General features: G+C 59.2%; 1 protein-coding gene across 1 annotated transcript in view; it reads right to left on the bottom strand.

The window, feature by feature from the left end:
* Sorcs2 (sortilin-related VPS10 domain containing receptor 2) overlaps positions 1-14,268 on the bottom strand; it is a 150,077-nt gene that overhangs the window by 56,110 nt on the left and 79,699 nt on the right. The window contains exon 10 of the mRNA XM_013023893.1: positions 518-682. Within this exon, the coding sequence (XP_012879347.1) occupies positions 518-682 (165 nt within the window). The remainder of the gene's footprint in view (positions 1-517; positions 683-14,268) is intronic.

Below are 14,268 nucleotides of genomic sequence, written 5' to 3' on the forward strand. Positions count from 1 at the left end.
CACACAGCAGTGACACCAACCCACACAGCAGTGACACCAACCCACAGCCACACAGCAGTGACACCAACCCACAGCCACACAGCAGTGACACCAACACACACAGCAGTGACACCAACACACAGCCACACAGCAGTGACGCCAACACACAGCCACACAGCAGTGACACCAACCCACAGCCACACAGCAGTGACACCAACACACAGCCACCCAGCAGTGACGCCAACACACAGCCACACAGCAGTGACACCAACACACAGCCACATAGCAGTGACACCAACCCACAGCCACACAGCAGTGACACCAACCCACAGCCACCCAGCAGTGACACCAACACACAGCCACACAGCAGTGTTGGCGCAGCGCCGTACCCCCCAGCCCCAGCTGAGCCCTGCACAAGTCCACAGCTCAGGCTCTGAGCCTCTGCTCTGACTCGATGTCTGTCCAGCCTGGCGCTGGCCAGCGAGGCCTGGGTGGATGGGCCCGCCACACAGAGCGCGCCCGGCCTGTGCCATCTCACCTTGCTCTCCTTGGTGTAGGCAAGGACCTTGTCTTCCTGCTTAGGGTGGAAGATGAGGGTCTCCACGAGGAAGGGGATGGGCTGCCTCTGGAAGCTGGCACCCTCATCTGTGCTGAGGAACAGGCTCTGCTCCCGGGCGCTCAGGGAGGAGCTCACGAGGATAAGCTGAAACACAAAGCAGGCAGGGGTTATGAGCCAGCGCCTCTCAAGTGTTTGGGTGCTGCCCCATCCACACACATGGGAACAGCTGGTCTACTCCAACACCCTGCTCAGTGCAATCCTTCCATCCATCTATCCATCCGTCACCCATCATCCATCATCCATCCATCATCCATCCATCACCCATCACCCATCCATCCATTCATCCATCATCCATCCATCCATCCATCCATCACTCATTCATCCATTCATCCATCATCCATCCATCCATCCATCCATCATCCATCACCCATCACCTCTCCATCTATCATCCATCCATCCATCATCCATCCATCCATCCATCATCCATTACCCATCCACCATCCATCATCCATTCATCCATCATCCATCCATCCATCCATCCATCACCCATCACCCATCCATCCATTCATCCATCATCCATCCATCATCCATTACCCATCTATCCATCCATCCATCATTCATCATCCATTCACCCATCATCCATCCATCTATCCATCACCCATCACCCATCCGTCCATCCATCCATCATCCATTACCCGTCCATCCATTCATCCATCATCCATCCATCATCCGTCCATCTATCCATCATCCACCATCCATCCATCATCCATCACCCATCCATCCATTCATCCATCATCCATCCATCCATCACCCATCCATCCATCCATCCATTACCCATCACCCATCCATCTATCATCCATCATCTATCATCCATCCATCCATCATCTATCATCCATCCATCCCTCCATCCATCATCCATCACCCATCCATCCATCCATCATCCATCTTCCACCCATCTATCCATCATCCATCCACCATCCATCATCGATCCATCCATCCATGCATCCATCCATCCATGTATCCATTCATCCATCCAACATCCATTCATCATCTATCCATTCGTCCATCATCCATCCATCCATCCATCCATCCATCCATCTACTCATCCATCATCCATCACCTGTCATCCATCCATCATGCATCCATGCATCCACTCATCCATCTATCTATCCACTCATCTCTCTATTCATCCATCTATCCATCCACTTACCTGTCCACTCATCCATCCATTCATCCATCACCCATCCATCTATCCATCCCCTACTCCCCCACCCCCACCCCCATCCACTCATCCTTCCACCCACCCATGAGGTAACCCAATGCCAGTAATATTGTGTACCACTGTGAACCCCAGATTCAAGGTCCCAGCCATTAGAGAGACTGTCCTGGAGGAGGCTGAGACGGGGCATAGCACCGTTCACATCTGAATCAGGGCTCAGGGCTGACGGGTCCTCCAGGAAGCCAAGTAGGGCAGGGTGGAGGAAGAAGGGGGAGGAGGAGGAGGAGGCCGTATATGGCAGAGAGGGCACTGTCTCAGGTCAACAGTGAGTGACCCAGGAATTCAGAGGCAGGCCCAAGGGACTGACGGAGACGGGGGTGGGGGTTGGTTGTGTGGAACACAGGGGGATTGGGCAAGTAGCAGAAGGTTCTGTTCCTTTTATTTTTGGCAGTACTGGGGTTCTGAACGCAGAGTGTAGACTTACTTGGCACTCAGCCACTTAAACCAGGCCTCAGCTCTGGAGAGTCGATTGGGATGGCTGGTGTCTTATGAAAGTGTGGGTCCTGGGGGGGGAGGATTGGGGGGGCGGGGGGGATGGGAAGGGATGGGAAGGGAAACAAAGGAGGAGGCTGCAATGCTTGGTAAGAAATGTACTCATTATCCTGCCCGTGTAATTGTAACCCCTTCGTACAGTATGTTCACAATAAAAAATAAAATAAAATAAATGCAAATAAAAAAAAAGTGAGTCCTCCCCCTCCTGCCCGCACCTGTGAACGGACCTTGCTTAGACACAGGATCCTGGCGATGTAGTCAGGGAGCTCAGGGTGAGAGCATCCGGGGTGTGGGTGGCCCCAAGTTCAGTGATGACGCCCTCACAAGAAGAGTCAGAGATGCAGAGAGATGGGGGCAAAGAAACTGCAGGGGGGGATTTCTCTGCCAGTCACCCAGGCCCATGGCTGGGCGGGAATGCCAGACACCGGAAGCGGCAGAGCTGGGCTGACGGCTGGGCCTCAAGGAGGAGAAGCGACGGCGCCCGCGCCCCCCCGCGACTGGAACATCACCCCACGCGTGGGCCCGAGCTGTCCTCAGCCCCTCCCCCACTGCATGACCCCCCTGACTGGGACATCCACCCCCATGCACGCCAGAGCTGTCCTCAGCGCCCAGCGGTGGGCTTGGCTCAGCAGCCACTCGGCAGGCGTGTGGCTTCGTGGGCGCCCTGCACAGAGGAAGGCGGTGTCACGTTCCCCAGCACCTTCCCGCCCCGGGAGGGACAGGGTCCAGGAGCCGCTCCTGAGGGAGGCTGGACCGGCGGGCTAGAAGCCCTGGTGGCTGGGTTGATGTGGCACGGCCGTGGCTGTCCCTGCTGCGCCCCACCGCACATCGCCGCGGTGACCGGCAGTGGCAGGGAGTCTGCACGGAGATGTCAGGCACAAAGCTGCTTTGAAACGGGCCCGGGGCATCACGAAGCGCCCCCTCCCCACAGGGCTCCGCCTGGCCACGCCCCTCCCCCACAGGGAGGCTGCAGGGGGAGGAGGGGGCTTTGAGGCATCAGCCACACATCAGGACACCCAGAGAGCCCGGAGAGGCCAAGGCCTGCTGCCCCTGCCATTCTGTCAGCTTCCTGCTCATCGAGCCGCGCCGTGCAGATGCCGGCTTCCACGGGGCTGCTCAGGCAGGACGGGCAGACCCCAGCCACCGCGCTGGGGCCGCGGGCGGGGGGTAGTTGTGGAGCGGGGAGTTGTAGAGCGCCTCCCCGGTTCCCTTGATGACCCTTCTCCTGGTACCTGGCCCGGGTGAGCGTTCACTGATCGTGTGTCTAGGATGTGTCTAGGATGTCTGTGCACAACTCTGGAAGGGAATTCTTACGCTGTTGTCACCCCGGCTTGCTAGGTGGGGACGCTGAGGCACAGAAAGGGAGAGCAGGCTGCTGGGGTCACACAGGTGACTGGGATGGAGCCGGCAGAAGGGAGCATCTGACTGTGAAGCTTTTAGGGACGCTCTGCAGGGCCTGGAGCCAGGCGGGCGGGCAGGTGGGGTGGGGAGACGCTCTGGGGAGGCTGTGGGCTTCGGCCCTCGGCACGGGCACTGCCCTAAGAAGGCCTCCGGGCCCTGCTGTGTCTCCAGAAGACAATCAAGCCCCAGAGCGCCAACCAATCCCCCCGCCAGCCGTCGGATGGCGTTCTCTCCAGGAGAGCCTGCGTGAGCTGCCTGGGAGCAGGGGTCTACCTCCGGAACACAGTCCTTCCCCAGGGACCAGGGCTGTGTCCCGGGCCGGCCTGCCTGGCGTGGGGTGCGCAGGGAGGGCACCGGAGGGCTGCGGGGGGGGAGCACAGCGCCCCCCACAGGGAGGGCTGCAAGCAGGCACGCTCTGCACGTGCTCCCTGGACCAGGGCCGAGGGAGGACACTCCAAGGCCAGATGTGAAGGGACTGCTGTGGGGAATGGATGCTGGGGAGCGGGATGGAAGGCGGCCTGGGTGGCTTTGTCAGAAGGAAGTGTGTGTGTGTGTGTGTGTGTGTGTGTGTGTGTGTGTGTGTGTTTGAACTCAGGGCCTGGGCACTGTCTGTGAGCTTTATTGTTCAAGGCTCATATTCAAGGCTCTACTTCCAGCCTTTTGGTGGTTAACTACAAGAGTCTCATGGACTTTCCTTCCTGGGCTGGCTTTGAACTGTGATCCTCACAGCACAGCTTCCTAAGTCGCTAGGATGACGGACGTGAGCCACTGGTGCCTGGCTGGAATCCACTGTTCAGTTTAAATAACTTTTTCATCTCAGAGTGGTTTCAGATACACGGAGAAGATGCAAAAAGGGGTGGGGGGAGGCGGAGGTCCTCTACACTTTGCATGCACTTTTCCCTACTGCTGGCCTCTGCCTGGCTGTGGCACAGTCCCAGGCCGGGCAGCGGCGGGGGCACACCGGGAAGGACGGCGTGGGGCAGCACGGGCACTGCTGCCGGGACATGGCGGGGCCGGGCCCGTGTGGGGCGCACTGCAGACCTGCTCCTCCTCCCCACGCTGTGTCTGCGGAGGGCAGCCCCCCCCCGCCGGCTTCTCCAGTGGGGTCTCTGCCCAGCAACCGGAGCTGCACAAATTCTCTGGAATGCCTCCACCCGGAGGTTTCTCTCTCCTCCTATTATTTACTTGTTTAATCACTTATTTATATCACGAGGCGCTCATGAATATTTATTTAATACTCCTAGCTGTAACTCAACGCCCGGCTGACGGAGCAGCCAGGCCCGGCTCTCCTTTGCTCTTTTGGCCCCGGCACACCCGAGTGCGGTTTCCTCGCTGCACGCGAGCCAGGGGAGATGAAAACCAGATGTCCTGCCCGTGGCTTTGCCAGGGTCTGCCCACCCCGGGCCTGCCCGCCCGGGGGACACAGCAGGGCATGGTGGCTTACAACCACCAGCACAGCCACTCGGAGGCACAGACCAGGAGGATGGAGGCTCAAGGCCAGCAGAAGGAGAGAAGTTGCTGCGACCTCACCTCAGTAAGTTGTGTGCCTTGAATTCAACGCCAGCGCTTCCCTACAACCCAGTGGTTTCAGCCTCCAGTTGGGCTGTGCACTTTGGGCAAACCAACGCCTCTCTCGTGCTGCTGACGTGCAGTAAAAGCCCACGAGGGTGCAGCTGGACACTGGGCAAAAGCCCCAGGGGCACAGAGAGGCGGTGCATTTGCTCTCCCCCTTTCAGAGAAGACTCTGATTTGCACGGGCAAAAGCCAGAAAAGCCTCATTCGCTCGTTAGGGCTCAGTGCCAAGGCTGCCGAGCCTCCTTGGCCGAGGTGTGGGCCAGGGATGGGTGGGACGGCCCGAAGAACTGGACCCAGATGGAAATCTGGCTGGCAGACCAGAGGAACGCACAGCCCAGGGTCCCCGCCCAGCCTCGCCCCACCCCAGGGTCAGCTGCACCCAGCCCCTGTGCCCACCAGGCGCACTGGGCCTCCACTGCTCCTGGGAGAAGGCGCCGCAGGGCTGGGCTCCCCATCCTGGCTCCAGCAACTCCAATTCCAGTCTTAAGTTCTCAAAGATGGCAGCGTCGATGTGTGGTAGAACCCACAGGGCTTCCTCTTCGTTTTCTGAGCACAAAATCTCAGGCTACTTCAGCAAAACCAGAGGACAGTCCTGCTGTGCCGGGTGGGCCCAGCAAGCGTCCGGCCCGGCCCTCTGCCAGGAGAGCCTTCTCACCACCTGCTTACCAAGCTCATTCCTGCCCGCGGAGGCTCCAGGGCCACCTCCCCAGGAAGCCCTCGGTGGCCAAGCCTGCCTGCCCCAACCTGCATCTCACTCCTGGGCGTGCTCCGCCCAGCAGCCCGAGGATGAGCCCATCTCTGCCTGCCCAGCCCCAAGGGGCGGCCCAGGGCTCTGCTGGAAGTGACCCCAAACAGCGACCGAGAGATCTGGGTTGGGGACCATTTTGGGCCTCGGCGTTGGCAGCGTGAGCCAGGAAAGAGCGGGAGAGAAAAGGGGCAGCAAGGAAGAGATTATTGGAGCAAAGAAAACAAATCCATTAGCGTTGTGCCAGGCGGAGGCGGGCAGATTGCGCTTCCAAATTGGGAACCAGATTCTATTTTAAATGCTGTATTTTTGCCGCTTACTATTCTGGGGGAGACGCACATGGTACCTGAGCGGGGCTTGGGGGGCCACCTGCTAGACACACTGCCGACACTCCCGCGCGATTCCTTTCACCGACGGCTAGTCCATGTGAAGCAACAAGCTCTGGGCCCAGCGCGGCCCGGGACCAGGGAAGCCCTTGCTTTATCGATCACCTACAGAAAACCGGCCTGGCAGCGGCGATTCTCCCTATTTCTCAGATGGGAAACTGAGGCTGGCGTGGCTGAGCGTCAGGCTTGAGGCTGGGCTGCCAGCCTGGCTCCAACCCAGGCCATCCCTTGTCTCCTCACCCCCTTGCCTGAACCTCTCCTGGGTCCTGATACAACTGACTCAGAAGATTCTAGAAAGGGCCTCTCTGCCTCCAGCGACAAGAAATGGCTCCCAGAAGCCTGCAGGGGGTCTGTCCGAACTTCAGGGATGGATATCTGCCCCCAGGCGAGGGGGGGCTTCCCAGTGCCCCCTTTTATCCTGGTCTCCGTGCTTTTAGAGTATTCCGCACTGTTTACCCAGCGGCTACTATGCCAGCCGCGGCCCCAGCGGGGAGAAATGCTTGCAGTCTGTGACTGCCCGTGCTGGCCTGCAGGGGGCAGGGGTGCGGAGGGTGGAGGGAGCCCGCAGTGCAGGGCCAGGCCCATGGCAGGTGGGCCAAGGTGGGGGGGCCTTCAGCCAGGCTCCTGCCCTCTGCCTGGCCAGGGCTGCTCCCCTCCCCACCTTTGCTCTTCAAGGCCAGCCATCCTCTCTCCACTGCCTCTCTTAACAAATGCAAACAAACCGCCCCCAGAAAGGTCCCGTCCCTGCCAGCATGGGCTGCCTGCCACCCATCTCCCCATCCGCTCCACTCTGCGCCGGTGGGGGGGAGGCGCCTTCCACAGGGCCCCAGGGTGCTGTCTCCGGGGCCCCCTCTTCCTCCGGTTCCCAGCAAGATGGAGAGGCCCAGCTGGGGACCTGGGAAACCTGGCTGCATTGCCTAGAGAGGCAGACAGAGGAAGCGACGCGCCAGGACCCTCCCCCGCGGCTCAAAATAGAACAGGCCCAGTCTCGTACGGGCCTGCATGAGTCACAGCGAACAGAGGCTTCTCCCGTCCACCGCACCGTCCATCTTGTCCCCAAAGACAGCTGCGGGGGTCAGTAGCCCTGGAGGGGCCCCGGGAGCCGCAGGAGGGCACTGGCCCACCCCCGACAGTGGTCATGGGGGCTGGTTGCCTCGGGACGTGGCCTCGGGCACACAGCAGGCTGGAGCTGGACCGGGGTCGCAGGTCACGGAGCGGAGACCACCGGTCACCGCGGCTCGGGCAGAGGCAGTGGTAGGAAGTCTCGGGAGGAGACGGGAGGGCCGACATCGTCTCAGAGCCGGGGCTGGGGCGACACTGAGTGCTGGGAGCTGCTGGATGGGTGGCAGGCCAGTGGCGGTGTCTGGGCCCCCAGGGTGGGGCGGGTGCCAGGGCTTTGTCTGGGGGTTGGGTTCACAGACAGCTGGGTGGGAGGCAGGCTCATGGAGACTCATCCACAGAGGACAGTATGGCCAGGGGTGCCGACACCCCCAGGCCTCTCTGGCCTGCGTCAGCCCAAGGGTCGGCTGCCATTTATCTACTTGTCTTTTTTCCCGGGGCTTGAACTCGGGGCCTGGGCACTGAGGCTAAGTTTATATTGTTCAAGGCTATGGTGCTCCACCATTACGCCACAGCTCCATCCCGGCTTCTTTTGTAATTAGTTGGAGACAAGAGTCTCACAAACTTTCCTGCTTGGATAGGCTTCGAACTTCCATCTCAGTCTCCTGAGTGGCTAGGATTACAGGCGTGAGCCGCCCCGCCCCTGCCCAACCACATGTCATTTTGGTGGGAAGACATCTGAGATTTCAGATGGTCGCTGTCCACTGGGCTGCCGCCGGCGGCCCCGGCTGCGTCCCTGGTATCCTCCCAGCACCGCACAGGGGACACAGCAGCGCAGAGCAGGCGGCCCTGTGCCCAGGACCTTTGCTCCAACCCATGACCTTGACCATGACCTTCACACCTGTCCACCGCCTTCCCTCAAGCCCTCCCAGCTGGGCCACCAATGAAACTCCTTCCTGAGCTCTCCTCTGGTTTCTGACCAAGAAGGCCTGACCATGGATGGTTCTAGAACTAGGCGACCAAACACAGCGAGCTGGGACGGGACCTCCATTCCCTTCTCCTACGCTTTACACGACCCCCATCTGAGGGACAGGTGTTGGGTGCAGTTGGTTAGGGATAGAAGGTGCCGGGGACACAGGGTCACACAGCAGGGGAAACAAAGGAGCCTGGACTTCGCTCTTGGGGTGAGGGGCAGGGACCCCTCCATGCGGGGGGGCGGCTGATACTTCTTCCTACTTTCTCTCCTGGCTCTCCTTTCACCTCCAAATATACTTTCTCTGCTCACAGCCCACATTTCCCTGTCCTTCCATCCTCTGGAGGGCAGAGAGAGCGACCCGAGCGGCCCTAGACCGTATCGGCCTTGCTTTCCGCTGGCTTTGCCCGGACCCCAGACCAGCCCGCTCCCCCTCCACCAGTGCTCCCCTCCCCTGCTGCCTTCCAGCCTGCTCCCCCTCCACCAGTGCTCCCCTCCCCTGCTGCCTTCCCTCTCCTTCCATCTGCGAGTTCAAGCTCCAGACCCAGTTTTGGTTTACAGTCGCCGGGATGAAGGTTCTGCTCAGCGGACGCAGAGCCTCGAGCACAACCTAGCACCTGTGGTAGCTGAGCCGCAGCCCAGCTCCTGACCCCTCCCGGGAGGGGGTGCAGGCGCGTGCTGGACCCCAGCACACAGAACCCTCCACCTCCTCCGACAGTAACTAGGGCTGGAGGTGCTCTTGTCTCTCTCTGGACGGGAAATAACCCCCCAGGTCCCCACAGCCATGCACCCCGGAGTCCAGGCAAGGGTAATCACCACCACAGTCCTGCGTCTGCTTGGAGATGTGGGCTGCCAAACATCCAACATAATTTCCCAACCCCTCTCCTCAGGTGCAGCTATGGAATTGATTGCCAGGAGATGGCTGGTTCTGTTTTAATCACTGGCCTGACAGTTGCTGAGATGTCAGGAAACAGCCCCCAGAACATCCACAGATTGAAGGGGGAGATGAGCTTTTCCCCCGGCCTGAGGCTGACTCCAAAACCCAGCACTCGACAACAGAATATAACTCATCACCGGTATTTTATAGCCCCAATCTGGGGCCAATCTCATCCGCGGCTCAGGGAGCCGAGAGGCTGGCCTGGCCTCCTTCCTCGCACAGAATTATTGACGCTCTTTGTTGTTGGAAGAGTTTTCCGCCGAGGCTCTGGGGTGAATACGGTTTAATTGTGTTTTGTTTGACTGTCTGAAGACATTTTGTAGACAATGCTAAGCAGCCTGTTTGCTTGGGCGGAGTGTGGGGGCTGGCTAATTCTCTGGGGTGACTGTGTTTTGGAAGATTGTCTTTTATCAGGGTAGTTGCATTACCAACGTACGATTAGATCAGGGAACAATTTGTTCATTTGTCTGCTTCTAATTGAACAGTAGGAGGCGGGAGGGCCCAGCGCGGCGCCTTTGTGTGACGCCGTTTTAGCAGCACCTTGGGAGTCCGCTGGGTAAAGGTGACAGCCGGGGGTCCTGTAACACTTTCACATCAGACGTTTGTGAGCAGAGACGAAGGCGTGACTGCACGGCTGGTCCATGCGGCTAACACGCTGGCCGAGGTCCCTGGAAGCCATTCTCGTCAACGCCCCGGGCTGGCAGAGAGATCGGGGCTGTGCTTATCCACTAGGGGCCTGTGCATGCTCCGGTTGGAGAACCCCGGAGGCGCAGCGCGGAGGGGGTGCCGGACCCTTCCCCTGACTGAGGAAGCTGAACCCCTGCCCGAGAAGCCCAGTCACCATGCATGGCTCATGCAGTGGGTCACCCCGGCCATGTGGGTCCCCAGGGACGGCCGTCGGGGGCCCCAAACACCACAGCGGCGGCCAGTCATTTCCCCTGGCTTTTACTGAGCAGGTATTATGCACAGCCACTGCACAGATGCCTTCTGCATCATTCCAGCAACTCTCTGTCCAGGAAGTCGCCATCCTGTGACGCGGACCTCAGAGGCTGGAGGCTCCCTGGGGGGCTGTGTGTTCATTGAAGCCATGAAACTGGGAAGGGTCCTGAGGGAGAGAGGGGAAGACTGGGGGACTGGGAAGCGCCCTCACCCCCCCCACACCCATCCCAGAGAGAAAGCAGGAGCCAGAAGATACGGCAGAGTTGTTGGTGAGGGCAGGAGAAAGGAACACTGAGGAAGCCCAGTTCCAAAAGATGAAGCTGAGTCCTGACGACACTGGAACTTCCCCAGCGTCCGCCAGGGAGCGCTGAGCCAGTCCCTGAGCTCTGGTCTTGAGCTTGAGAACTGAAGGTGCCGATCACCTGCTCTTCCTTTCTCCCATGGGGTCCACTCCTGCACATCCTTCAGTGGCCAATGCAAATGTCTCCCCTGTGGCAGAACACTCCCTGCTCCATCCTGCGGCCAATCAGATGAGCAGGTAGACAACACAGTCAGTGGCAGGTGATTGGTAGCTTGGTAGTGAGTGTTTGGATGGATGAATGATGAATAGATGCATGGATAGGTTAACGAATGGATGACAGATGAACGGATGGATAGATGGATGGATGATGAATGGATGCATGGATACAAAATGTAACACCCAGATATCCAGAGGTTTGCCACACCTAATCGTTCCTAGCTCCAGTGGAGGCACACGTGGCCCCTGTCAGGGGCCTGGCTCCTCGCCTTGGCTGTGTGGGGAAGGGGAAGGGATGGCCACTGCCCTGCCTGTGAGGCTGGGGACAGCCACAGGCAAGGCTCAGGGACTCGTGGGCGGGCTGCAAAGGCAGCCCTGAGGAACACGGAGCCACACGCACCGCCCCAGAGCTCTCCTGCCAGAAATCGCCTCCAAAATGTACATTGAGGAGACATAATTTCCACATGGCTGGCTTTAAAACCAAGTAATGAAGTGGTTTTACAGTCCATTTTGAAAACAAGCTCTTTAAGTGATGAGTATAAAGCATAACTCTCTAATAGCCAAGTTCTTCAGTTTTGTGATTTCTGGCGCCTCTAGCCCCACCCACACTGCCCTGGCCCCTCCCACACTGCCCTGGCCCCTCCCACACTGCCCTGGCCCCTCCCATGGTTGCCCTGGCCCCTCCCACATTGCCATGGCCCCTCCCACATTGTCCTGGCCCCTCCCACACAGCCCTGGCCCCTCCCTTACAAACCCCCTTCCTTGGCAAGAGTCCTTTCAAAATCAGATCTCAACGGGTGTCTGGACTTTTCTTTTTCTCGGACAGGAAGCCAGGCCTAGTAGAACCTCCTTCGCTGTTGCACGGTACAGTCCGCCATGGCTCCCTGGGCTTTTCTGCTAGTCATGCTCCAGATTCTGAGATTCAAGCGCTAACTCGTCTCGGCCCGGGCTGCCGGGAGCCTCCTTTCCGACGTGGTCCCTCTGGTACCTCAGCCGAGGGCCATCTCGGTGGTGACCGCACAGGCCGGGCCTCTCCCGGGCTCCGGTCCCACCAGGGGGATGGAGCGGGCGTGTAGCAGACGCTCTGCAAACATTAGCAGAGGCCTCGACAACCGACGGGGAGACATCTGTCCCCAAGCAGCCGTGAGGCGCAGAAGCAAGCTGTCTCAACTGCCTTCCGGAACACGCCGGTTCTTCCCAGAGCCTCCTTTTAAAATTACATTAAAGGAAATTAACAAGCTTATCTGAGGGGGGTGGAAATGGGTTTTAGTACGAAAGGAGACCAAATTCGGAAGAACACTCTCTTACAGCCCAATTTCACTCATAATAGGGTGTCTTTTCGAGCCTGCTAATTAAACAGCATTTTCCCTGAGTCAAAGAACTGAGATTTGGCTCTGAAGGGAACTTTGCAGACAGAATCTGACATGCAGGTCTAGTGGATCCCTATAAAAAGCAACGTGAGTCAAAAGAACGCCGTCTACGCTCCAACAGCAAGGGAGCACTTTGAAGAGAGGAGCCGTCCCCGTATGAAGGCCATGCGGCCTCCCGCGCCCTGTGAGAGGCCTCGGCGTGTTCTCACGGTGCTGAGCGGCTCTCCTGCAGATGTCAGGTTAGGCCGGCCATCTGACAGTGAATGCCCTGATTTCGGCCCCCACCCACACGGCACCATCTCCTATCTCCTGATGGCAGCACCTCGCTGCGGAGTCAGATCTTCCAGGAAGAGAGCTGTCTCCACATGGGTGGAACCCCGTGTTTGCAGGGGTGCAGCCCCAAGCCATCACACCGCTTCTGCCTCTGGGATGCAGCTGGACGCGATGGGGGTGGCTGGGTTTCTGCTTTCCCCAGCCCAGAGGAAGGGCAGAGCCCAGCAGGACAGAGGCAGCACAGCACCAGTCCATTGGAACGCCTCACACGGTGCTCAGTTCCTGGTTAGCCTTCTGTGGACGTTTTGGGGTACCTCGGCAGCGGGGACCCCTGCCCCTCTCCGTAGGACAGGAAGACACGGAATCCCAGAGCTGCCAGGCTCCATGCTATGGGCTTTCCTGTCCCATCTCAGAAGGCAGAATGCACATTTGTTCCTCGCTCTGTTTCCTGAGTCCCCGCAGTGACTGGGGGGCTTCGGCATGCCAGGGAGGGGGATGAATGGCCAGCTCCCGTAGCTCAGGGTGAAAGCCGGATTCTAGAAAGACTGAGGCACACAAAAGATGTGTCCTGGCCCAATGACAAGCAGCGATGGTATTGTGGGAGTGAGCATGTGCCAGGCATCAGGCTGTAGGGCACCAACAGGGATGGCCAGCGCGCTGCCTGCAGGACTGGCGTGGAAGAGAAACTCACCCCTCAGACACTCAGACCAAAGGCCTGCTCACATCCACACCCTCCAACGCGGCGCTGCCCGAGGGCCTCCCCTGGCTTCACCACAGGCTGCCCACGTGGGCTGTCCACAGCCACTCACCGAGGGCCTCGGGGCTGCCTCGACCCCAGGCGAGTCCAAAGCCACGTGCAGCAGTGAGGGCCACGCGGCCGCTCGGGCCTCTTCCCATGAGCAGATCCTAAAGAATGGGGGGGAGGCCGGGTAGGTGGCTCACATCTGGAATCTCCAGCTACTCGAGAGGCAGAGATTTGGAAGGCTGAGCTTTAGGCTCAGGCAGACCTGTTTGCAAGACTCCCCGTCCCCCACCAAGTAATAAAATGCTGGGTGTTGTCGGGTTACGGATAAAGCTAAATAGACTGGAGGTATGGCTAAAGTGGTAGAGCACCTGCCTAGCAAGTGTGAGGACCAATTAAAACCCAAGAACTACCAAAAAGAAAAGAAGGAAGGGAGGGAGGAAGGGAGAGGGAAAAGGAGGGAGGGAGGGGGGAAAGGGGGGAAGGAAGGAGAAAGGAAGGAAAATAACAGTGGAGAAAGACACCCACACATGCATGCACACACATGCACGCACACACGCGTGTACACACACACATACACACACACGCCAAGGGAGAGTCTAGGGCACACGTCCAGTAGCCCGTCCCCAGATCTGCTTCCTGGGTTTCCATCCTACTGAACTCTGATATCCCAGACACCCCCCCAAAACGGGGCAGGGTGGAGTGAGGAGGGAAGGCCGGCCTGCGGCTCTGAGTGTGGCTGGAAGCCTCCTTCTGCATCCCTGGTCGGCTCCTGCCAGCTGTCTGTGCAGTGGAGGCACAGCTGGTGTCTGTTGGACTCTTCCCTGCCCACCCCTCTCTGTGCCCCTCCTCTTTTAGAAGCAAATTAGGGGGCTTCCATTTGGAGTCACTGGATTCTGGCCCAGGGCAGCCTGGAGACAATGGATGGATGGAGTAGCTTGAAGGACTCGCGGTTGGGGGGGGGGGGGGGGGGGGGGGGAGGAGTCGCTCGTTCCCTGGATAGATCCGTCTCCCCTCCTCTCCACCATTCTCTCCCTCCCCC

The sequence above is a fragment of the Dipodomys ordii genome, unplaced genomic scaffold (assembly GCF_000151885.1).
Source record: "Dipodomys ordii isolate 6190 unplaced genomic scaffold, Dord_2.0 Scaffold71, whole genome shotgun sequence".
NCBI classification, from domain to species: domain Eukaryota; kingdom Metazoa; phylum Chordata; class Mammalia; order Rodentia; family Heteromyidae; genus Dipodomys; species Dipodomys ordii.